Below are 23,634 nucleotides of genomic sequence, written 5' to 3'. Positions count from 1 at the left end.
GAGGCCTTCGCGGCCCTACTCCCCCCGACCCCACCTGCAAAAAGGCGCTTCCTTCTTACAGTCGGCTTGAGCTGCATGTTCGCAAGGTCAGTGAAGGAAGCCCGGCTCATTGTGTTTAGTTCCGTCTTTTTGGGTCTCTGCCTGAGACTAGAATACAGCGGGGTGAAGGTGGTAAGAGCTCAAGGGCCAGTGAAGGCCGGGTCAGCTGGAGCCTTAGGGTCCTGGCAGCGGCTAGAACAGGGAGGAGTGACGTAGTGTGACTATCTGTGAAACTTCGGCCATGGAATTTGGCGTGGGGTTTCCAGGGCGAAAGACCCTGTCCAGTGACATCTGAGGTCGTGCGAATATGCGACCTTTGTGTGACCATGGTCGCGTTTTATATTCTTGTGGCTGTTTGATTCTGACCTTGCAGTTTTGTCAGAGACAACGTGCATGTATTTGTTCTTCCTGGACTTCTCGATTGTGAGTGTGACAGTGTTATTGGATTTCATGACCCCGGATCGTGAGCGAAAAGTAGTGTGGCCAGACCGCCTGGATTCTAAACAGACTTGGCCTTACTAGCTGTGTCATCTCAGACTAGGTACTTAACTTCTCTATGCCTTTCGTCTTTTTTTTTTTTTTTTTTTTTTTTTGAGGCAGAGCCTCACTTTGTTGCCGCTGGAGTGCAGCGGCGCGATGCTGGCTCACTGCAGCCTCGAACTCCCGGGCTCAAGCGATTCTCTGCCTCGGCCTTCCGAGTAACTGGGACTACAATCACGGGACACCCTGCCCGGCTGATTTTTGTTTGTTAGTAGAGGTGAAGTCTCGCTATGTTGCCCAGGCTGGTCTCGAACTCCTGAGCTCAAGCGATCCTCCCGCCTGGGCCTCACAAAGTGCTGGGATTACAGGCATGAGCCGCACAGGGCCGGTCTTAATACCTTTAATAAAGAGATAATAGGCCGGACGCGGTGGCTCATGCCTGTGATCCCAGCACTTTGGGTGGGCAAGGCGGACGGATCATTTGAGGTCACGAGGTTTCTGTTTGTTTTTTAAGACGGAGTCTTGCTCTGTCGCTCAGGCTGGAGTGCAGTGGCGCGATCTCGGCGCACTGCAAACTCCGCCTCCTTTCGCCTCCCAGGTTGAGGCAATTTTCCTGCCTCAGCCTCCTGAGTAGCTGGGACTTAAGGTGCGTGCCACCACGCCCGGCTAATTTTTTTGTATTTTTAGTAGAGACGGGGGTTTCACCACGTTGGTCAGGCTGGTCTCGACCTCCTGACCTCGTGATCTGCCCGCCTCGGCCTTCCAAAGTGCTGGGATTACAGGCATGAGCCACCGCGCCTGGCCGAGGATAGCGGATGGGAAGACTGCCAGGAGTGCGGTGCGCTTGCGCAGTTTACCTCCCTGCACCGCCCCCCTCTCCCCTCCCAACTTTTTTCGGGTGTCCAGCACAATTCTAGGAATTCGCCTCCCACCCATTTTGAGTAGACGCGCCACTAGCGCGTTCCCACGCACAAACCTTTTCCCTGCGGCCAACCCGCGGTTCTCAACTCCCCGCCCTGGTTGCTAAGGGAGGCGTGCGGAGCGTTTGTGCCTGCGCACTTCCACATCAGCCCGTGTAGTGTGACGCTGGGCCCCGTCCCTGTGACCGGGCCAGGCTCGGAGCTGCAGGGAATCCGGACTTTCGGGGTCTCTGGAAGGCCAAGGAGAGGCCAGCGTGGGAGGACCTGGTGGGCAGGACGCAGTGTTACAAACCCTGCGCGGAGCTGCACCGCTGCTGCCAGATACTGCGGCGCCGCGACCTTTTCTATTCCGGACTACGTTTCCCAGAGGGCCCCGCGGGAGCTGGGCCGACGGCCCCTTTGTGTCCTCCGGGGGCGGAGGCAGCTGAGGCGCTTCTTTCCCGGCCCGTAGGGGCTGGATTCCATCCAACTAAGGGTAGGGGTGAGACCCGAGTGCAGATTCCCCGAGCCTTCGGGGCGGGAAGGGGATCTAACACCAGTTCTGTTCTGCAGGTAGGGAGTGGGCTGAGGAGTAGCGTGTGGGTCTCCGGAAGCTCGTCCCAGGCCATCTGTGTGACTCCGGTGCGAGTGGAGGTTGGTACCGTTCAGTGCGAGGCTGTCACCGCGTGTGCCTGTCCACGTCCTGTGTGACTGGGTGCGAGGAAGTCAATGGCACCGTGGAGTGTGAGGCTGTGAGTTGGGACGGGAGCGGGCGAGTGTTCGCTGCACCTTGTTGGGCCAATACCCGCGGCCTGTTTGTGAGTGGGTTGTGAGATTGTCGCTTGTGATAGATACCCTGGTGTCTGAGCCTTGCCGGTATGGGAAAGGGTGCCCGTGTGAGACAGTCCATACCCATGGCCTCTGACTGTGGCGTGGGTAAGACGGTGGCTAGCACTTGTAGTTTTTCAGACTCTGATTATGTGGGGGATTGAGTGAGATACTGTGTGCCACTGAGAGGCTTTTAAAGCCAGCCCAAGTCATATCAATGTGCCACCAAGTTTCAGAATCACTGATTTATTGGAGAGGATTGTGAGGTCAGGTCCTCTTTTATTTGATGTTGGTGCTCTTATTTGTTAGTTCTGTGTCTTTATGTGAAAGCTTCCATTCCTCTGAGTCTATTTGTAAAGCCTTGAACATCTGTTGTTAAGCTAAGGAATTGGGAAATGATTTAGGCATCAGTTAAATTGTATGCAAACAAATTCCTAGGTCTCCATTATGCTCTCTCTATTGGGGGGAAGGTTGCAAGAGGAGGAAAGAGAATCCTAAAAAGTCTAGACTGGTGATTCTGGATGCTGCAAGAAAAGTCTAGTTTCTCATGTTCTTTTCCCCATCTCAGTCATCTGAGGCCACTGCTATTTCCCAAGAGAAGAGCCAGGAGGAAGAAAGAATGGCTGTTGGGCTTCTTAAAGCCATGTACCAGGTGTGTTGGTGTTTTCTGTATTTCCTGAATACTTGTCTGCTTTTCAAGACAAGCAGATACTAATTTTCCTTCTGCTGAAACGTTTCTGGGTAACCAGTCATGTCACTTACCAATACTCTCCACTGGATTCCCATCTTATTCAAGATAAACGCATAAGTCCTTGTCTTGACCTGCAGGGCCCTGCATAATCTGGTCCTTGACTGTCCCTCTGACTTCATCTAATTTTTCTCACCCTGTCTTTAACTCAGTCACTCAGTTCCAGCAACATTTGCTTCCTTGTAATGTGGTGAGTACATTCTTATTTATTCTTTTTTTTTTTTTTTTGAGACAGAGTCTCACTGTTGCCAGGCTGGAGTGCAGTGGTGCAATATGGCTCACGGCAACATCCACCTTCCGGGTTCAAGCGATTCTCCTGCCTCAGCCTCCCGAGTAGCTGGGACAATAGGTGTGTGCCATCATGCCCAGCTAATTTTTGTATTTTTAGTAGAGACGGGGTTTCACCATGTTGGCCAGGATGGTCTCAAACTCCAGACCTCAGGTGATCCGCCCGCCTCGGCCTCCCAAAGTGCTGGGATTACAGGCGTGAGCTACCATGCCTGGCCAGTGAGTACATTTTTTTTTTTTTTTTTTTTTTTTGAGACGGAGTCTTGCTGTGTCGCCAGGCTGGAGTACAGTGGCACTATCTAGGCTCACTGCAAGCTCCACCTCCCAGGTTCACACCATTCTCCTGCCTCAGCCTCCCGAGTAGCTGGGACTACAGGCGCCCACCACCATGCCTGGCTAATTTTTTGTATTTTTAGTAGAGACGGGATTTCACCATGTTAGCCAGGATGGTCTCGATCTCCTGACCTCGTGATCCGCCCGCCTCGGCCTCCCAAAGTGCTGGGATTACAGGCGTGAGCCACCGCACCCAGCCGCCAGTGAGTACATTCTTAATGCATGGCCTTGCACTTGCTATCCTCTCTGCCTGGGATACTGTTCCCTCAGATACGGATACAGACCAACTTCGTCACTCTAGTCTCTAACCAAACAACGTTCATTCATTCTAATTTTTAGTAAGCACCCATTACCACTGGGTGTCACAGGTCTTAGTCCCTCATCCTGTTCTCTACACTTACTACCTTGGTGATCTCATCCTGTCTCATAGCCTCAAATACCATGTATATGCCAACAACTACCAAATTGTATACAGCCCAGACCTCTCTCTTGAACTCTAGACTTGTATACCTGACTGCTTACATCTTCATTTGGTTGCATAAGAGATATGACAAATGCAAACATCTTACAAATGGAGTGAAATGAGCTATTGGTGGTTTTGGAACATGAGTGACATGAACTGATTTTCATTTTGGTAGGATCACTCTGGCTGCTACTGAGAGTAAACTGAATGGGACAAGGATAGAATTAGGGAACTCAACTAGGAAACTCTTACGTACTTCCCTGGCTCCATTGCTTAAGCTAAAAATCTCCCATCAGGAAATTAGAGACTTCAAAATACATCCAGAATCAGACTACTATTTTTTTTTTTTTTTTTTTTTTGAGACGGAGTCTCGCTCTGTCGCCCGGGCTGGAGTGCAATGGCACAATCTCGACTCACTGCAACCTACACCTCTCCCTGGTTCAAGCGATTCTCTTGCCTCAGCCTCCTGAGTACAGGCACGTGCCACCACGCCCAGCTAATTTTTGTATTTTTAGTAGTGACAGGGTTTCAGCATGTTAGCCAGGATGGTCTCTATCTCTTGACCTTGTTATCCGCTTGCCTCGGCCTCCCAAAGGCTGGGATTACAGGCGTGAGCCACTGCGCCCGGCCCAGAGTACTTTTTACTATCACCACTGCTTCCATTATGTTTTGACCATCATCTGTCACCTGTGTTACTGTGGTACTCTCCTAACTTCTCTCTCTACCTCCACTCTTCTTCTCTTTTAGTCTGTTCTCAATGGAGCAGCCAAAGTGATCCTGTTAATACATAAGTTGTATGATGTCATTATTTATAGGCAGGGGGTGAGTGGAAATAATAGAAAGCATAGACAACCCTTTCAAAAAGTTTAGCTATAAGAGAAGGAGAGACCCGGGCACAGTGACTCACGCCTGTAATCCCAGCACTTTGGGAGACCAAGGCGGGAGGATCACCTGAGGTCGGGAGTTCGAGACCAGTCAGATCAACATGCAGAAACCCCGTCTCTACTAAAAAACACAAAAAATTAGCCGGGCGTAGTTGTGCATACCTGTAATCCCAGCTACTCAGGAGGCTGAGGCAGGAGAATCGCTTGAACCTGGGAGGTAGAGGTTGTGGTGAGCTGAGATCGTGCCATTGCACTCCAGCCTGGGCAACAAGAGCGAAACTTTGTCTCAAAAAAAAAAAAAAAAGGAGAGAAATGGGTGGTAACTGAAGGAGAAAGTCATAATTGACAAGATTTCAGAAAGATGGATATATGTTGGCAGGCTGATGTTAACGATTCAGTAGAAAGGGAAATTTGAAGACGAATAGAGAAAAAGGAATTGCTGGAACAATGTGCTTAAGTAGGTGAGAGGAGCTAAGTGTTTGGCCTTTTCTAGGAAAGTGGGTTGTTCAGTTATAGGAATAAGGGCATGTTAGGGTGTACAAGCACAGGTGCGGGTGGATGTGTAGATGTGGTGGGAGTTTGTGGGAATTATCTTTCAATGGGTTTTGTTTTCTCAGAGAAAAAGTAAGATTATCAGCTGAGAGTGAGCATGGGAAAGGAGATCTTGAAGGTGTGAGGAGAGAGGGGACAGTATCAAATGGTCATTTAGCAGAGTGAAGGGATGAATGGACTAGGGAAATGTATCATGCAGCATTTCCGCCCACTTGAGGTTAAGTGATCATGAATTTAAAGTGAGACTACTTAGCGTGGTTGGTATGATTTTCTCCAGCAGAGTTCAGCTATGCAGGGTACAGGCACAGAGTAAGCAGAAAGATGGCTGTGGTTTAACCAAGTGAGTACAGTTCAGTGAGAGAGGGGCAGAGAAGACAAGGGCATATGCGGGGGGTGATTATAACAGGTGGTTGTGCTGGGAAGTGAGGGTACTCGGGGATGAGGAGCAGTGAAAAAGTGGTAAAAAGTGGTAAGATCAGTGAATTGTACTTCTCCAGAATTTGACTTCTGGTCGAGTCAAATAACTATCCAGTTTGGGGTATCATAGGGCCACAGTTGAGGTATAGGAGGTAGAAGTCAGAGTGGGATAATTGAGGTTATGAAGGGTTTGGTACTGACTGGTACTGACAAGGTCTGGGTTATGACCGTGGAAATGAATGACTGTAGAAGCGTAGAGGATAAGACTATTCCAGGAGAGAGGAGTCAGAGAACTAACAGGCCAGGTTGTGGGGAGTATTATTTATGTGGGTATCGAAGTGACCAAAGAATGATAGGAATGGCATTGAAGAGAGTGACAGTGAGTCAGGTGCTGAAGAATTTAAGGAATGACAAAGAACTGGTGTCCATCAGAAATTAGTAGATAACTATCACAAGGAGGGATTATGATTGACATATTCTAATTTCATGAGGTTTAAAACTAGATTTCTTTTAGGGAGGAGAAAATGTTTTGGAAACAAGAGCAAAGAGGTGACCTGCCTCACCTTCAGGTGCTGTGGTACAAGGAATGTGGGGAATAAAACATTCATCAGTGACAGGGCATCAGGGGAAGTCGTCCTCTCAGCTGGAAGCCATGTTTCTTTAAGGGTAAAAAGAAAACAGGAAAAAGTGGGAACTGTAGTTTTGCGTCAGACTGGTTTGATGATAACTGTGAATGGATTTTGAAACCAAGTATTTATTAGGGGTGAAATATTTTAAGATCAGAATTTAAGCTCCTATGTTGACATAGAAATTATTTTTGTTGACTATAAAGAATCAGTGGAAAATATGTATGTCATACATAAATATTTATACATTTATAATATATATTTATATAAGCTAGGGAAAACATTTTAGGAAGCATTGTTAGCAGGAGCAGAGAGGGAGAGATTTACCTACTTCCTATAATTAAGTAAGAAAAAAGGTGACTGAGCATTGCACTTGAAGAATTTTGCTTCTGTAGAGATAGTTTGTTTTGTTTTGTTTTGTTTTGTTTTTGAGACAAAGTCTTGCTGTGTTGCCCAGGCTGGAATGCAGTGGCCCAATCTCAGCCCACCGCAACCTCTGCCTCCCGGATTCAAGCGATTCTCCTGCCTCAGCCTCCCGAGTACTGAGGATTATAGGTGCGCATGACTACACCCAGCTAATTTTTGTATTTTTAGTAGAGACAGCGTTTTACCATGTTGGCCAGGCTGTTCTGGAACTCCTGACCTCAAGTGATCCACCTGCCTCAGCCTCCTAAGTGCTGGGATTACAGGTGTGAGCCATCTCGCCCAGCCTAGAGACAGTTTCTTTAACTGTAACAAAATCGTGTCAAATGCAAAAAGTTGCATTGACAGGTTCACATCTTTTAATTTTGTAAAAACTTAATACATACACACATAATGTATGTTTGTTTCATCAGCAAGTGGTCACATTATAGAAAGCTGGAATCCAATGGCATCACAGCAGCATTAAGTTTTTTTTGTTTTGTTTTGTTTTTGTTTGTTTTTTTGAGATGGAGTCTCGCCCTGCTGCCCAGGCTGGAGTGCAGTGGCACAATCTTGGCTCACTGCAACCTCCGCCTCCTGTGTTCAAGCGATTCTCCTGCCTCAGCCTCTGGAGTAGCTGGGACTACAGGCATGTGCCACCACACCTGGCTAATTTTTGTATTTTTAGTAGAGACAGTGTTTTACCATGTTAGCCAGGGTGTTCTCAAACTCCTGACCTCAGATGATCCACCCACCTCGGCCTCCCAAAGTGTTGGGATTACAGGCGTGAGCCCAGCTCAGCATCAAGTTTTTAAGAACTTTCTCTAACCCCTGTAGGCAGAAGCAATATTATGAGTAGAACACCCATTTCTTTACACAAAATTTTGAGAACTCTGGATTAAATTATTTTAATTTTAATGGAATTGATGCTCTGCCCTGCTTGGTCTAGCACAGTTTTCAGAGAGATAGCGAATACTTTCTGGGATTATTTTTGATCCCTTTTTCGCTTCTTGAAATTTTCTTCAAACCACTCATTGATTAATTCAACTGAGTCAGTATTTGAATACTTCACGTATGCCAGGTTCTATTCTGTACCTGGGGATAAAGCAGTGACCAAAGCCAAAACATACTCTGCCCTCATGGAGCTTAAATTTTAGTTGAGGAGGGTGAAGAACAGGCAATGGATAAAATAATTAAGTGCAGTGGAGAAAAATAAAGGAGGGTTAGGAAATAGGGAATTGGGGTGGAAGCATTGCTATTTTATACTGGAATAATCTGAGATATACAAAGGCCCTGAGTACAAATATGATAACATGGTTACATATTTGAGGATGTAATATCAGAGTCCAGTGTGCCTAGGGCAGAGGAAATGAGGTGAATATGGTAAGAGATAAGGTTCTTTCATTTATTTCATTTCAGGAGTTGGTGACCTTCAGAGATGTGGCTGTAGACTTCTCCCAAGAGGAATGGGATTGTCTGGATTCTTCTCAAAGACATCTGTATAGTAATGTGATGCTGGAGAACTACAGGATCTTGGTATCACTGGGTAAGGATATCTTCTTGCAAAATTGAGCTTCTGCTCAAAAGGGGCTCTTTGCTACCACTATTGTGAATTTTTGGATACTATCTGCAAAATTTGGCTGAATGTCTGCTGCCTATGCCAAACAAATGGCTTAGTGTTTGTGGACTTGGCAGTGAACATATTCTTGGCCTATGCCTGAAGCTTCATCTTCCTTATCCTTCTAATACATGTCCTTTACACATTTCTCTTTTTGCTTACTGTAAACTCCCTTTTCCCCAATAATCTAAGGATTGAATGTGAGTTCTGGAATATCCACAGCATGACCAAATTCTACTTTTTGTTTCGTATTTGCAGGACTTTGCTTTTCCAAACCAAGTGTGATATTATTGTTGGAACAAGGAAAAGCACCCTGGATGGTGAAGAGAGAGCTGACAAAAGGCTTGTGCTCAGGTTAGTGAAGAGGAAATTGGCAAAAATCTTTGCACGTGACAGCTCAGCTTGACTCAAAGGTATCACCTCTTTACTCTTCAGGCTTCCAAACTCTTCTCAAATGTTCTAGGTCTTCATAAAAATTTGGGGCCATTTAGAATATTCTCCCACATTTGTTATTTTTAATTATTTCAATTCTCTCACTTTCCTATCTCCTTTCTAATAAGTCCCATCCCCTCTCAGTTTCATAAGCCTCTCAGTCTTTAAAAAATCTTTTAGTAGTCTTATAAACTTTTTTTCTTTTTTTTTTTTTGAGATAGAGTCTTGCTCTGTCGCCCAGGCTGGAGTGCAGTGGTGCAATCTCAGCTCACTGCAAGCTCCGCCTCCCGGGTTCATGCTATTCTCCTGCCTCAGCCTCCAGAGTAGCTGGGACTACAGGCTCCCACCATGCCCAGCTAGTTTTTTTTTTTTTTTGTATTTTTAGTAGAGACGGGGTTTCACCGTGTTAGCCAGGATGGTCTCGATCTCCTGACCTCGTGATATGCCCGCCTCGGCCTCCCAAAGTGCTGGGATTACAGGCGTGAGCCACCGCGCCCGGCCTTTTTTTCTTTTTTTTTTTTTGAGACCTGAGTCTCGCTCTGTCACCCAAGCTGGAGTGCATGGTGCGATCTCGGCTCACCGCAACCTCCGCCTCCCAGGTTCAAGCAATTCTCCTGCTTCAGCCTCCCGAGGAGCTGGAATTACAGGCACACACCATCATGCCCAGCTAATTTTTGTATTTTTAATAGAGACAGGGTTTTTCCATGTTAGTCAGGCTGGTCTCAAACTCCTGACCTCACGTGATCTGCCTGCCTCAGCCTTCCAAAGTGCTAGGATTATAGGCATGAACCACTGCGCCTGGCCTCTTATAAATTTTTGAGCTCTACAGAGCATCAGAAGTGTAGGCAGTCTTGGGGACTGAGTCCTCAACCTGAGGGATCTGATGCTATCTCCAGGTAGATAGTATCAGAATAGAGCTGAGGTAGAGGACACCCACTGCAGAATTCATTGCTTGCTTGTTGGTGGAGAGAAATCGTCACATTCAGTCACAGAAGCCTTCTGTGTTTATTGTTGTGGTGTGAGAGAAGAGGAAAAACAGTTTGCATGTGTGATTTTTCCTAAGGTGCTCATTGTGAGGGAGGTTGTCGTGTGTGTGTGTGTGTGTGTTTGTGTGTGTGTGTGTCTATTTGTAGCTTTTTTTTTTTTTTTTTTTTTTTTTTTTGAGACAGAGTCTCGCTCTGTCGCCCAGGCTGGAGTACAGTGGCGTGATCTCAGCTCACTGCAACCTCTGCCTCCTGGGTTCAAGTGATTCTCCTGCCTCAGCCTCCCCAATAACTGGAACTACAGGCACCTACCACCACACCTGGCTAATTTTTTGTATTTTTAGTAGAAACGAAGTTTCACCATGTTGGCCAGGCTGGTCTCCAACTCCTGATCTCAGGTGATCCGCCTGCCTCGGCCTTCCAAAGTGCTGGGATTACAGACATGAGCCACTGCACCCAGCCTGTAGCTTATGTTTTTGATACTTTAAGAAACCTTTCTATGTTCTGTGTTCATATAGATATCTGAAAATAGTCTTTTAAAGATTGTCCTTTTATATGTAGGTCCATAATCCAATTGGAACTTATTTTTGAGGATTATTTTAAATAAGAATTTAATTTCTGTATCTTACAGAAAACAAAATGTCCCAGATATTTTTTGAATAAATGCTCCCTCTGCCTGTTTTTCTGAATGTTACCTCTTAATATATCAAGTTTTAGTCTATATATGGGTTTGACTTTAAGCTTTATTCAATTTCATTGATCTCTGTTTCCTTATACCAGTACCACACTATCTTAATAAAAATAGTTTATTAGAAGGATAATTATCTGCTAGGGAAAATCTCTACAGCTTGTTTAAATTCTTTAGAATTTCTTGTTTGCCCTTTGGACATCAATACAAGTTTAGGGTCAACTTGTAAATATCTATCAGAAAACAACAAAATGCTGTTAACTTTTGATTCAAATTTTAACTTTTGATTCAAATTTTATTTATTCTGTAATCAATTCTGAAAATTTTAAAAATTCATTAACATGGTGTAGCTCTCCATTTATTTAGGTTTTTTCACTTTTTTCAGTGTTTTATAATTTTCTCAAAAAGACTTGCACATCTTCTGTTAGATTAATTGTAAACATTAAACATATTAGTTTTGTCTCTGTGTTAAATGTTTTTTATATTTCCTGTTTGTTGCTCATATAGAAATGAAATTAACTTTGTATACATTGGCCTTATATCCAGCAACCTTGCCAATCTCTCCTGTCAATAATATTTTTAGATATGTTTGCATTTTATGTATGAGTAGACATATTTGTGAATAATGGCAGTTTCTTCATTTTCAATTCTTATACCTTAATTTCTTTATCTGTTGCCTTTGTTGTATCTCCAGTATCATATGAATCGAAGTAGTGATAACAGGCATTCTTGTCCACTTCTGGCTTAATAAGAATACTTTAGCATTTTGTTTTTTAATAATTTTGATGTTTAAAAGTTTTTGGTACATACCCTTTCATTCCTGTTTGCTAGAGTTTCATTGTGGAAAACTTTTGAGTTTTAACAAATGTTTTTCTCCATCTGTGGGTGATTTTACCTCTTAATAGGTTTTAGTTTTTAACCTCTTAATGTGGTAAATTACATACATTTTCAAATGTTGAACCAACATTGCATTCCCAAGTTAAACCCATCTTTATATCTTTTCCACTTTTTGCTAGTTGCTATTTGCCAATCTTTTGTTTGGGTGTTTTGCGTCTGTATTTATTAGTGAATTTGATCTTCAGTTTTCCTTTCTTGTCAGATTTTGGAATCAAAGTTGATTAGTCTCGTAAATTCTCTTTTTCTTCTTTAGAAACTTTTGTGTAAAATAAAAATTATTTGTTTTTTGAATGTTTGGTAGAACTTTGTTCATCTTGGCTTGGAATTTTTATTGTTGAAAGAATTTAAACTAATCATTCAATTTGATATGTTCTAAAATTCTAGGTTTTCTATTTCTCCTAGAGTCAATTAGGGTATTTTTTTCTAAATATTTTTAGTTTTGATGTAAGTTTTCAAACTTATTAGATGAAGTTGTCCATTATTTTTCTGGTTCTCAATGATTTCTTGATCCGTGAATTATTTAGAAGTTTGAAATTGAAGGCTTTTGTTTGGTACTTGTTTAATTGTATGATGGTTAGAGAATGGGATCTCTTTAATATACATTTTTTGAAAGTATTTTGAGACTTGCCTTATTTCTTAGGGCTAGTTTTGGTAAATATTCTATGTGTCCTTGAAAATAGTATGTGTTTTCTGGTTGTTGAATACAGTGTTTGATATTTGCTCATTAGATTAAGCTCATTAACTGTGCTGGTCAAATCTTCTATGTCCTTATGGATTTAAAAAAAATGTCTTTGAGCCATCAGTTACTGGGTGACATGTAAAAGAAACTTCTACTCTGGTGGTAAATACATAAGTTTTTTTCTTGTAATTGTAACAGCATTTTTTTATATTTTGAAGGTATTTTATTTAGTCATATGTTTTTAGAATATTTTATTTTTCTAGTGAATTCTTATATTATTGTTACTCTCTTTAAATCTAATGATTATCTGATTAAGCAAAAAGAGTTCGCTTAATATTGTTATAGCTGTATTTGCCTTTCGTTAATATTTACTTGATGTAGTTTTTTTCTACTCCTTTATTCTCTGACTTGCTATGTGTTTCTTTTATAAGCAGTATTTGGATAAACATTTTTAAAAATCCAGTCTGATAACCTTTATCTTTTAACCAAATGATGGTGGTCAGTTAAATTTTTTGGTACTATTAATAGACTTGGATTTATTTTCCACTATCTCACTTTCTTTTATAAATTGTGCCTTTTTGAATTTTTCTTGTTTCTTGGTTTTTCTCTGTCTCCTAATTTGAATGTTATACAATCTATTTCTATTCTGTACTGGTTACCTTAGAAAATCTAACATTTATAATCACCTTAACAAAACCTAAAGTTAATTCTTTTTTTTTTTTTTGAGATGGAGTCTTGCTCTGTCGCCCAGGCTGGAGTGCAGTGGCGCAATCTGGGCTCACTGCAAGCTCCGCCTCTCCCGGGTTCACGCCATTCTCCTGCCTCAGCCTCTCCAAGTAGCTGGGACTACAGGCGCATGCCACCACGCCCGGCTAATTTTTTTGTATTTTTAGTAGAGACGGGGTTTCACCGTGGTCTCCATCTCCTGACCTCAGGATCTGCCTGCCTCGGCCTCCCAACGTGCTGGGATTACAAGCGTAAGTGCTGGGATTACCGCGCCCGGCACCTAAAGTTAATTCTAATCTTTATATTTGACCACTAAAAATACAAGAACCTGGCCAGGCACAGTGTCTCATGCCTGTAATCCCAGCAGTTTGGGAGGCTAAGGTGGGTGGATCACGAGGTCAAGAAATGGAGACCAGCCTGGCTAACATGGTGAAACCCCGTCTCTACTAAAAATACAAAAATTAGCTGGGCGTGGTGGCGCATGCCTGCAGTCCCAGCTACTAGGGAGGCTGAGGCAGGAGAATCACTTGAACCCAGGAGGTGGAGGTTGCAGTGAGCCAAGATTGCGCCACTGCACTCCAGCCTGGGCAACAAGAGCAAAACTCCATCTCAAAAAAACAAAAACAAAAACAAAAACCACCAAGAACCTTAGACTGTCTTAACTTCACTTACCCTCATTTCAGTTATTCCTTGTTTTTCTTAAATCCCATAAACAATTATTTTGCTTTATGAAGTTGTATAATAAACCATTATTACATTTAGTGTTGTTTAGATTTATCCACTTTTGGCTAGGTGTGGTGGCTTATGGCTGTAATCCCAGCACTTTGGGAGGCCAAGTCAGGCTGATCACTTGAGTCCAGGAGTTTGAGACCAGCCTGGGCAATATGGTGAAACCCCGTCTCTACAAAATGCAAAAATTAGCTGGGTATGGGGTGTGTGCCTGTAGTTCCAGTTACTTGGGAGGCTGAGGTGGGAGGATCGCTTGAGCCCAGGAGTTCAAGGCTGCAGTGAGCTGAGAACGTGCCACTGCACTACAGCCTGGGTGACAGAGCAAGGCTCTGTCTCAAAAAAAAAAAAAAAAAAATTATCCATGTTTGTCATTTTCCTTGTTCACCATTCTATCCCAGAAATTTTTCTTGAAGTAACTTCTTTATAAATATTTTAGAGGTATACTATTCATATCAACTTTTATTGTTGTTATTGTTTTGTTCATTTGTATGTTAGTTTTGCTGTCATGCACACAAGAAGCTTTCTCTGTCAGTCGTAGATTGACAGATTTTTTTTTTTTTTTTTTTTTTTGAGATGGAGTCTTGCACTGTCGCCCAGGCCAGAGTGCAGTGGTGCAATCTTGGCTCACTGCAACCTCCCCATCCTGGATTCAAGCGATTCTCCTGCCTCAGCCTCCCGAGTAGCTGGGATTACAGGGCGCACCACCATGCCCGTCTAATTTTTTGTATTTTTAGTAGAGATGGGGGTTTCACTATGTTGGCCAGGCTGGTCTCAAACTCCTGACCTCTTGATCCGCCCTCCTCAGCCTCCCAAAGTGCTGGGATTACAGGCGTGAGCCATCGTGCCCAGTGACAGATTATTTTTATGAGTACTTTAAAAATACCATTCCATGTTTTTCTGGCTTCTTTGCTTTTGAGAAGTCAGTTTTCATTAATATATTCTTCCTTGCAACTTTTAAGAACTTTCTTCTTCTTGCCCTGGTTATTCTGTATTTTCAGTGTGGTGTATCTAGATGTAAATTTCAGTTGCTGTAGTTGGGATTTATTGTGATTTTTTTATCTGACCATTAATGGACTCTGGGTAATTATCAGCTATTATCTCTTCACATATTGTTACTCTCCCATTCTCTGTGTTTATTTTTCCTAAATCTCCAGTTAGATGTGCCTAAGACCAAACTCACCAGAGATAAATTGATGCTCCCAGCTTCGGTTCCACCTTACTTACTTGAAAGTGCCTCTACAGTCTGTTTGACCTCTGAGAGTTTACCTTAATTTCTTGCCAGCTTGGTAATGCAGCTAAAAGAAAGTTTTTCTATTTCTACAAAGTTGTAAGCTTTTTTGTACCAGGAAGATTTGTCATTACAACTAGTCTGCTATATTGCTGGACTACTTTAGGTACCTCATATAAGTGGAATCATACAGTATTTGTCCTTTTGTGACTGGCTTATTTCACTTACTGTAATGTCCTCAAGTTATATCTGTATTATAGCATATGTCAGAATTTCCTCCTCGTTTAAGGCTGAATAATCTATTGTACATATATACCACATTCTGTGGTGATTTCATGGAATAGCAACCAGCTATTACTCCTCTACTCAAACTACTTCAATGGGTCTCCATCTGTGTTAGGCCATTCTTGCACTGCTATAAAGAAATATAATACCTGAGACTGGGTAATTTCTACGAAAAGAGGTTTAATTGGCTGTCATTTCTGCAGGCTGTACAGAAAGCATAGCGGCATCTTCCTCCGAGGAGGTCTCAGGAAGCTTCCAATTATGGCAGAAGGTGAACAGAGAGCAGGCACATCACTTGGCAAAAGCCAGGAGCACATGAGAGAAGGGGAAGGTGTCACACGCTTTTAAAGGACCAGATCTCATGAGAATTCACTCACTATCATAACAGTACCAACAGGATGGTACTAAACCATTCATGAGGACTCCACCCCCATGATCCAGTCACCTTCCACCAGGCCCCACCTCCAACATTGGGGATTACATTTCAACATGAGATTTGGATGGAACTGTATTACCATCTGTTAGGTTTGGCTGTGTCCCCATCCAAATCTCATCTTGAATTGTAATCCCCATGTGTTAAGGGAGGGACTTGGTGGGAAGTGATTGGATTATGGCGGCAGTTTACCCCATGCTGTTCTCATGATAGTGAGGAAGTTCTCATGAGAACTGATGGTTTAAAAGTGGCAGTTTCCCCTGCTTTCTCTCTCTATCGCCCCCAATTTCTACCTCTCTCTCTCTCTCTCCTTCTCTCCTGCCACCTTGTAAAGAAGGTGCCTGCTTCCCCTTCACCTTCTGCCAAGATTGTAAGTTTCCCAAGGCCTTCTCAGCCATGCAGAACTGTGAGTCAATTAACCCTATTTTGTTTATAAATTACCCAGTCTCAGGTAGTGTCTTTATAGCAATGTGAAAACGGACTAATATGCTATCCCTCTCAGAGTAAAAGCCAAATTCCTTAGAAGGCCTGTGAAGCTTAAATAATCTCATTACCTTTTACCTCCTGACTTTATATCCTACTACTCACTCTATAGCCACACTGGCCTTCTTAATATTCCCCAGACATAGTAGACATGTTTCTACTTTTGGGCCTTTGAACCAGTTGCTGCCTCTTCCCTGAATGCTTTTTCCCCAGAGACTTGAATGACTGACTGACTTCTTCACTTTCTTCAAATATTTGCTTAAATGTTAACTTATTAATGATTCCTAGCTCTAATTTCATCAGTACCCATGACATCCCCTACCCTGATTTTCTTTCTCTGAAGCATTCAGTATCTTCTAACATAAAATGAAATTTACTTATTTATCACTTATTTTCTGTCTCTTCTAAGAAAATAACATCCCTGAAGATAAAGATTTTTGTTTTGTGATATTAAAAGCATCAGAACAGTATCTGGCAAAAGGTAAATATTTGTTCGGTGAATGTTCTTGAATGAAGCAGCTAAAAGAATGGAGACTATTTCAGTGTCTATTTTATTAATACAGGCATAAAATTGTAACCAACTCTGACCATATCTCTAATTTCTTCCTGCTCTGAGATTTACTGATTTTTCTTTTATAATTCTAATCATTCCTTCTTAGGTTTCTGTATGACCTATTTTCAGTTTCTCTTCTTGTACACTTCAGAACTGCAAAAGCCAGTGTTCCTGTGGGTTTTGCTATTTAATTCACATATTTTACTTTACAGATGTACTTTGTGATACTCAATAGAGGAGACATTTTTTCTTATTACTTTTCAGGCTGGGAGCCTATATGTGAGACTGAAGAATTAACCCCAAAGCAGGACTTTTATGAAGAACATCAATCCCAGAAGATAATAGAAACACTTACAAGCTATAACCTTGAATACTCCAGTTTGAGAGAAGAGTGGAAATATGAGGGCTATTTTGAAAGGCAACCAGGGAATCAGAAGGCATGTTTCAAGGAAGAGATAATCACTCATGAAGAACCCCTTGTTGATGAAAGAGAACAAGAATATAAATCTTGGGGAAGTTTTCATCAGAACCCACTGCTTTGTACACAAAAGATAATCCCCAAAGAGGAGAAAGTATATAAACATGACACACAAAAGAGAAGCTTTAAAAAAAATTTAATGGCTGTTAAGCCCAAGAGTGTCTGTGCAGAGAAGAAACTTTTGAAATGTAATGATTGTGAAAAAGTCTTCAGCCAGAGTTCATCCCTTACTCTTCATCAAAGGATTCATACTGGAGAGAAACCCTATAAATGTATAGAGTGTGGAAAAGCCTTCAGCCAGAGATCAAATCTTGTTCAACATCAGAGGATTCATACTGGAGAAAAACCCTATGAATGTAAAGAATGTAGGAAAGCCTTCAGTCAGAATGCACACCTAGTTCAACATCTGCGAGTTCATACTGGAGAAAAACCCTATGAATGTAAGGTATGTCGAAAAGCCTTCAGCCAGTTTGCCTACCTTGCTCAACATCAGAGAGTTCATACAGGAGAGAAACCCTATGAATGTATCGAATGTGGGAAAGCATTTAGCAACAGATCATCCATTGCTCAACACCAGAGAGTTCATACAGGAGAGAAACCCTATGAATGTAATGTCTGTGGGAAAGCATTTAGTCTCCGTGCATACCTTACTGTACATCAGAGAATACATACTGGAGAGAGACCCTATGAATGTAAGGAATGTGGGAAGGCCTTTAGCCAGAATTCACACCTTGCTCAACATCAGAGAATTCATACTGGAGAAAAACCTTATAAGTGTCAGGAATGTAGGAAAGCATTCAGCCAGATTGCCTACCTTGCTCAGCATCAACGAGTTCATACTGGAGAGAAACCCTATGAATGTATCGAATGTGGGAAGGCTTTTAGCAATGACTCGTCCCTTACTCAACATCAGCGAGTTCATACTGGAGAGAAACCTTATGAATGTACTGTTTGTGGAAAGGCTTTTAGTTACTGTGGATCCCTTGCCCAACATCAGAGAATTCATACTGGAGAGAGACCCTATGAATGTAAGGAATGCAAAAAAACCTTCAGGCAGCATGCGCACCTTGCTCATCACCAGAGAATTCACATTGGGGAGTCACTGTCACCACCCAACCCAGTCAATCACCAGGTCCTATAGATCCTGAGTCCTAAATGTTTCTAGAATTTATACTGTTTTTTATCTTTAATGTTGTCACCTTGGTCTGATTCATCTTACTCTGATTATAATATAGCTTTCAGACATGTCTTCCTGTATTTATTTTTGCTACCTTTAAATCCATTTCCCACAATGCACTCAAACTGATCCTTTTTTTCTTTTTTTTTTTTCTTTTTGAGACAATGTCTTTCTCTGTTGCCCAGGCTGGAGTGCAGTGGGACGATCTCAGCTCACTGCAACCTCTGCCTCCAGGGTTCAAGCAATTCTCATGCTTCAGCCTCCCGAGTAGCTGGGACTACAGACATGCACCACTATGCCTGGCTAATTTTTGTATTTTTTAGTAGAGTTGGAGTTTTGCCATGTTGGCCAGGCTGGTCTTGAACTCTGACCTCAAGCGATCTGTCTGTCTCAGCCTCCCAAAGTGCTGGGATTACAGGCATGAGCCACCACGCCCAGCCTCAAACAGTTCTTTTTAAAGTATAAGAAAACACATATGGGCCGGGCGTGGTGGCTCATGCCTGTAATCTCAGCACTTTTCGAGGCCGAGGCAGGTGGATCACCCGAGGTCAGGAGTTTGAGACCAGCCAGACTAATATGGCGAAACCCTGTCTCTACTAAAAATACAAAATAGCCGGGCGTGATGGTGCACGCTTGTAATCCCAGCTACTCTGGAGGCTGAGGCAGGATCATCACTTGAACCCAGGAGGCAGAGGTTGCAGTGAGCCAAGATGGTGCCATTGCACTCTAACCTGGGCGACAAGAGCAAAACTCCCTCTCAAAAAAAAAAAAAAAAAAAAGGAAAAAGAAAAGAAAACACATATTACTATCTCCAGTTAAAACTTTTTTTTTTTTTTTTGCTTGTTATTGTTCTTAGACTAATATTCACAGCCTTTAAAATTGTCTGTGGGGCTTTTTGTTATTTGGTTGTTACACACCTTATTTTATTCCAGTCTTCTTTGGGCACTAGGCACTTCCCGCGACTAAGAGCTTAGATTCTGGAAAATCATAGCTCCAACACTACTATGGCATTGTGTGACTTTGAGCAATTTGCTTATCTAAACCTCAGGGTTTTCTTTAAATCTTAAAATAGGAATAATACAGGATACTGTACTTTAGAAATGTAAGTATTAAGTGAAATAGTGTCTGTTGTAGATTGATGCATATTAAATGAGAAATTTGCATGTAAAGTACTTCATATAGTCTGTCAAATATAGCAGATATTCAATAAATGATAATAGCTAACGTGTATTGAGTGCCCACTGCACATCAGGCGCTGTCTTACATACTCTACATATATTAATTCATCTACTCCTCACAAAACAAGATTCCTTATTGGACAAAGGGGAGCATTCCTGCAAAACACCAGTTCAGAATTTGGAAAATCTAAAAATTTTAGAACATAAATGGCAGTCTTTGTACTGTAGCTTAGTAGTTGTTATAAACTCAGGTAGTGGAGCTATATCACTGACAGCCAGTTTTAGGAAGTTTCTAAAGATAATGAATTGGATAAGCCAATTAAGAAAAATGGAATTCACTGGGAAGAATGCAGAACTTATATTTAGATCAAGGAAGGAATAGAAATGGTCACAATTAACCAAAAAAATAAATAAACATAGAAATTCATGTTTTCCCCTTAAATAGGCACCACACCCTGGCCAGGTGCAGTGGCTCATTCCTGTAATCCCAGCACTTTGGGAGGCCGAGGTGGGTGAATTATGAAGTCAGGAGTTCAAGACCAGCTTGCCTAACATGAAACCCCATCTCTACTAAAAATACAACAATTAGCCAGGTGTGGTGGTGCACGCCTGTAATCCCACCTACTCAGGAGGCTGAGGCAAGAGAATTGCTTGAACCCAGGAAACAGAGGTTGCAGTGAGCTGAAATCATGCTACTGCACCCCAGCCTGGGCAATACAGAGAGACTCCATCTCAAAAAAAAAAAAAAAAAAGCACTACACCCAGGTAATTGTATGGTTAAATTCAGGTAATTTAGAAGGCATGTAAACTGTTCCATACTATAGAAAAATGTAAAGTTTTAAAATTTTTTATCCAGTGGTTGCAAAATTGAAATCAAAAGGGGATTAAGGGAAGAAAACAACAGATAGATACACAAATATTAATATAGGCATTCATTCTGTTAATACTGAGTAATTACTATTTGTCAGACACTGTTTTAGGTATAAGGAAATGACAGTGAGCAATACAAAGGCATTTTTCTCATGGAGTAAAATTCCAGAGGTGGAGACATATAATTAATACTTAAATATAAAACAGTAGATTTTCTAAACCCAGAAAACAGAAGAGTAACAAGAAAATAAATCAAGGAGCATTATATAGCCTAGACTGCAGAGACTCAATATAATAAAGTTGGCGATTCTTCCTAATTAACAAATTTACTGCAATTCCAGCCAAAATGTTTGTGTTTTTTGTTTGTTTTTGTTTTTGTTTTGCCCTTTAGCTTGACAGGTTTGTTCTGAAATTATCTGTGAGGTATAAATTCTTAAGAGCAGCAAGAAAATTATCGAATCTATTTGTAGAAACTGCATATGATGATGGTTCATACTAGTAGAGAAAGATTGGATTTGGAGGTATTACTAGTAGTAAGGGGATTCACTAGTAGTAAGGGAAATGCAAAATAAAATCACAATGAACTATTTCAAAATCATCACATTGGCAAAAGCATTAGAGTGCCAATTACTGGAAAGATGTGGAGCAATAGGAACACTCATACGGTGCTATTGGAAGTAGTTGTGTTTAGCATAATTTGGCAATGTCTAGTAAAGTTGAAGATGTGAATAATCTTTGACCCAGCAATTCCACGTTTAAACCTCTACATAGTCTCTCCTTGTGTTTCAAGGAGATATATATGATGGTCCATTGCAGCACTGTTTGTGAGAATGAGAAGTTGAAAGTAATCTAACCATTAGGTTAAATACAAGATAGAATGCAAACTAAAATGAATAACGAGATATTTCTGTCAACATGGGTAAACCTCAAAAATAGTATTAATGAAATTGAACTACAGAGTATTTTGTATAATACAGTATAACATGTACAATTTCAAAACATGCAAATTAGTGTTACGTATATTTTTCATGGCTAAATACTATATAAAACGAATCTAAAAGAATTCATAAAATAATCATCAGATTCAGAACAGTGGTGACCTGCAGGGAGAAAGACAAACGAGACTGGGGAAAGGATGCAAATGAAAATACCTTTAATTATTTATTTCTTTTAAAAATAAGCAAATACTGTATAGCCAATTCTTAAAATTTGATAAAGCTGGCTGTGAGTATATGAGTCAGTTCTTACTCTCTGTATCTTTCTGTATATTTAAACTATTTCATGATGCAAAAATAAAGAATATTTAAATGATGTTTGCTTCTATCTGTTCTTTTTTTTTTTCTTTTTTTTTTTTTTTTTTTTTTTGAGATGGAGGCTCACTCTGTCACCCAGACTGTAGTGCAGTGGCATGATCTCGGCTCACTGCAACCTCAATCTCCCAGGTTCAAGCGATTCTCTTGCCTCAGCCTCCCAAATAGCTGGGATTACAGGCACACACCACCACGCCCAGCTAATTTTTGTATATTTAGTAGAGATGAGGTTTCGCCGTGTTGGCCAGGCTGGTCTTGAACTCCTGACCTCAGGTGATCTGCCTGCCTCGACCTCCCAAAGTGCTGGGATTACAGGTGTGAGCCACTGTGCTCTGTCAGTTACTTTCTTACCATTCCCAAGGTGTGCCACTGGTATTCCTATATTCGCCATTTTCTTCAGAAAGAAGCTTATATATGGTCTATTTGCAGAGGCAACCATTGTTAACAATTTTAAGACTATCTTTCCATGTTTGACTGGTTTGAGAATGACGTTTTATGCTAAGGGTTTTATAAGCCTAATTTTCCCATTATCATTCTTATTGTTTTCAGGACCCCATTGTATATGCACCATGATTTGTTAATTTCCCTTTGTGTACTAAGTGTCCGGAATTTTCGTGAGCCAATTACTATCCTTTCTGAACTCAATTTTCTCAGATGTTAAAGGGAGGTAATTCTTTGTTTTAGAACTGTTACGTGCATTTGTCATAATACATGTTAAATTTACAGCAGTATTTAGTAAAAATTATTTTATAGAATATACTGGGGGTGTGAAAGGAAACAGGAAGGAAAATGGCATGAGGCTGTTACAGTAGAAGCAGGCGGTAGAGACAGAAATTTACTTCAGATAGGCAGGCAGCATACAGAAACAAATACATAGTAACTCTGGATTTTAAAATGGATGCCTATCTTAGTCACTGTGATTATAATCAATATCCAGCAGAATTTGTTGATAGCTTCCCATTTTTATTATATTTTTCTCATTTATAAGTCAATGGAAAAATAAGCAATTAAGAATATCAAGGAAATTGTCTATCACTGTCAAAGACAGGCTTCAGATATCCATACCTGAATGGTTGAAAATATCAACAAGAAACAGGATGGCAGAGTGAGGGAGAGTGCTTGTCCACCACACTCCAACGCACTGAAGTGAAAGTTAAAGCAGTAGATAAAAATTAAAACCCGGCTGGGCTCGGTGGCTCATGCCTGTAATTCCAGCACTTTGGGAGGCCAAGGTGGGTGGATCACGAGGTCAGGAGTTCAAGACCAGCCTGGCCAACATGGTGAAACCCCATATCTACTAAAAATACAAAAATTAGCTGGGCATGGTGGCGTGTGCCTGTAATCCCAGCTACTCGGGAGGCTGAGGCAGGAGAATTGCTTGAACCGCAACCTGGGAGGCAGAGGTAGCAGTGAGCCGAAATCGCGCCACCGCACTCCAGCTTGGACAACAGAGCGAGACTCTGTCTCAAAAAAAAAAAAAAAAAAAAAATTAAAGCCCTTCTCTTCCCTATTTTGCCTCATTCACTCATTCATATCCTTTAGATAGAGATATAGCTATAGCTTAGTGTCTCTTTTTTTTTTTTTTTTTTTGAGATGGAGCCTTTCTCTGTCACCCAGGCTGGATACAGTAGCGCTATCTCGGCTCACTGCAACCTCTGCCTCCCCAGTTCAAGCGATTATCCTGCCTCAGCCTACCGAGCAGCTGGGATTACAGGTGCCCGCCACCATGCCCAGCTAATTTTTGTATTTTTAGTAGAGACAGGGTTTCTCCATGTTGTCCAGGCTGGTCTCGAACTCCTGACCTCGTGATAGGCTGCCCGCCTCAGCCTCCCAAAGTGCTGGGATTACAGACGTGAGCCACCATGCTTGGCCACATAGTGTCTGAAAGTAGTTAAGGAAATAAAAACTGCCTATGTCATATCATGTGA

At 41.7% G+C, this 23,634-nt stretch overlaps 2 protein-coding genes across 12 annotated transcripts in view; one reads left to right on the top strand and one right to left on the bottom strand.

Moving 5' to 3' along the window:
- Positions 1-1,546, bottom strand: part of ZNF569 (zinc finger protein 569) — a 72,550-nt gene extending 71,004 nt beyond the window's left edge. Inside the window, exon 1 of one of the 2 annotated variants that reach the window (XM_055247851.2) lies at positions 1,496-1,546. The gene's annotated coding sequence lies outside the window, so the exon portion shown is untranslated. Of the gene's footprint in view, positions 1-59; positions 184-1,495 lie in introns of those variants that run through there. The other variant, XM_055249662.2, reaches the window with a different exon arrangement.
- Positions 5-21,707, top strand: ZNF570 (zinc finger protein 570). 10 transcript variants are annotated; one of them, XM_063621289.1, is made up of 6 exons: positions 52-86; positions 1,992-2,072; positions 2,815-2,898; positions 8,379-8,505; positions 8,836-8,931; positions 16,958-21,707. In XM_063621289.1, exons 3-6 carry the CDS (start codon positions 2,866-2,868, stop codon positions 18,310-18,312), a joined length of 1,611 nt encoding a protein of 536 aa, XP_063477359.1. In that variant the 5' UTR covers positions 52-86; positions 1,992-2,072; positions 2,815-2,865; the 3' UTR covers positions 18,313-21,707. The 10 variants fall into 10 exon arrangements, with proteins under 10 accessions (XP_063477354.1, XP_063477360.1, XP_063477359.1 ...); XM_055249720.2 differs by having other exon boundaries at positions 76-462; XM_063621282.1 differs by lacking the exon at positions 52-86 and adding an exon at positions 329-580.
- Positions 21,708-23,634: the final 1,927 nt, after the last annotated feature.

Source organism: Symphalangus syndactylus, chromosome 17, assembly GCF_028878055.3.
Source record: "Symphalangus syndactylus isolate Jambi chromosome 17, NHGRI_mSymSyn1-v2.1_pri, whole genome shotgun sequence".
Taxonomy (NCBI): domain Eukaryota; kingdom Metazoa; phylum Chordata; class Mammalia; order Primates; family Hylobatidae; genus Symphalangus; species Symphalangus syndactylus.
This window is presented reverse-complemented; position numbering and strand designations above follow the sequence as displayed.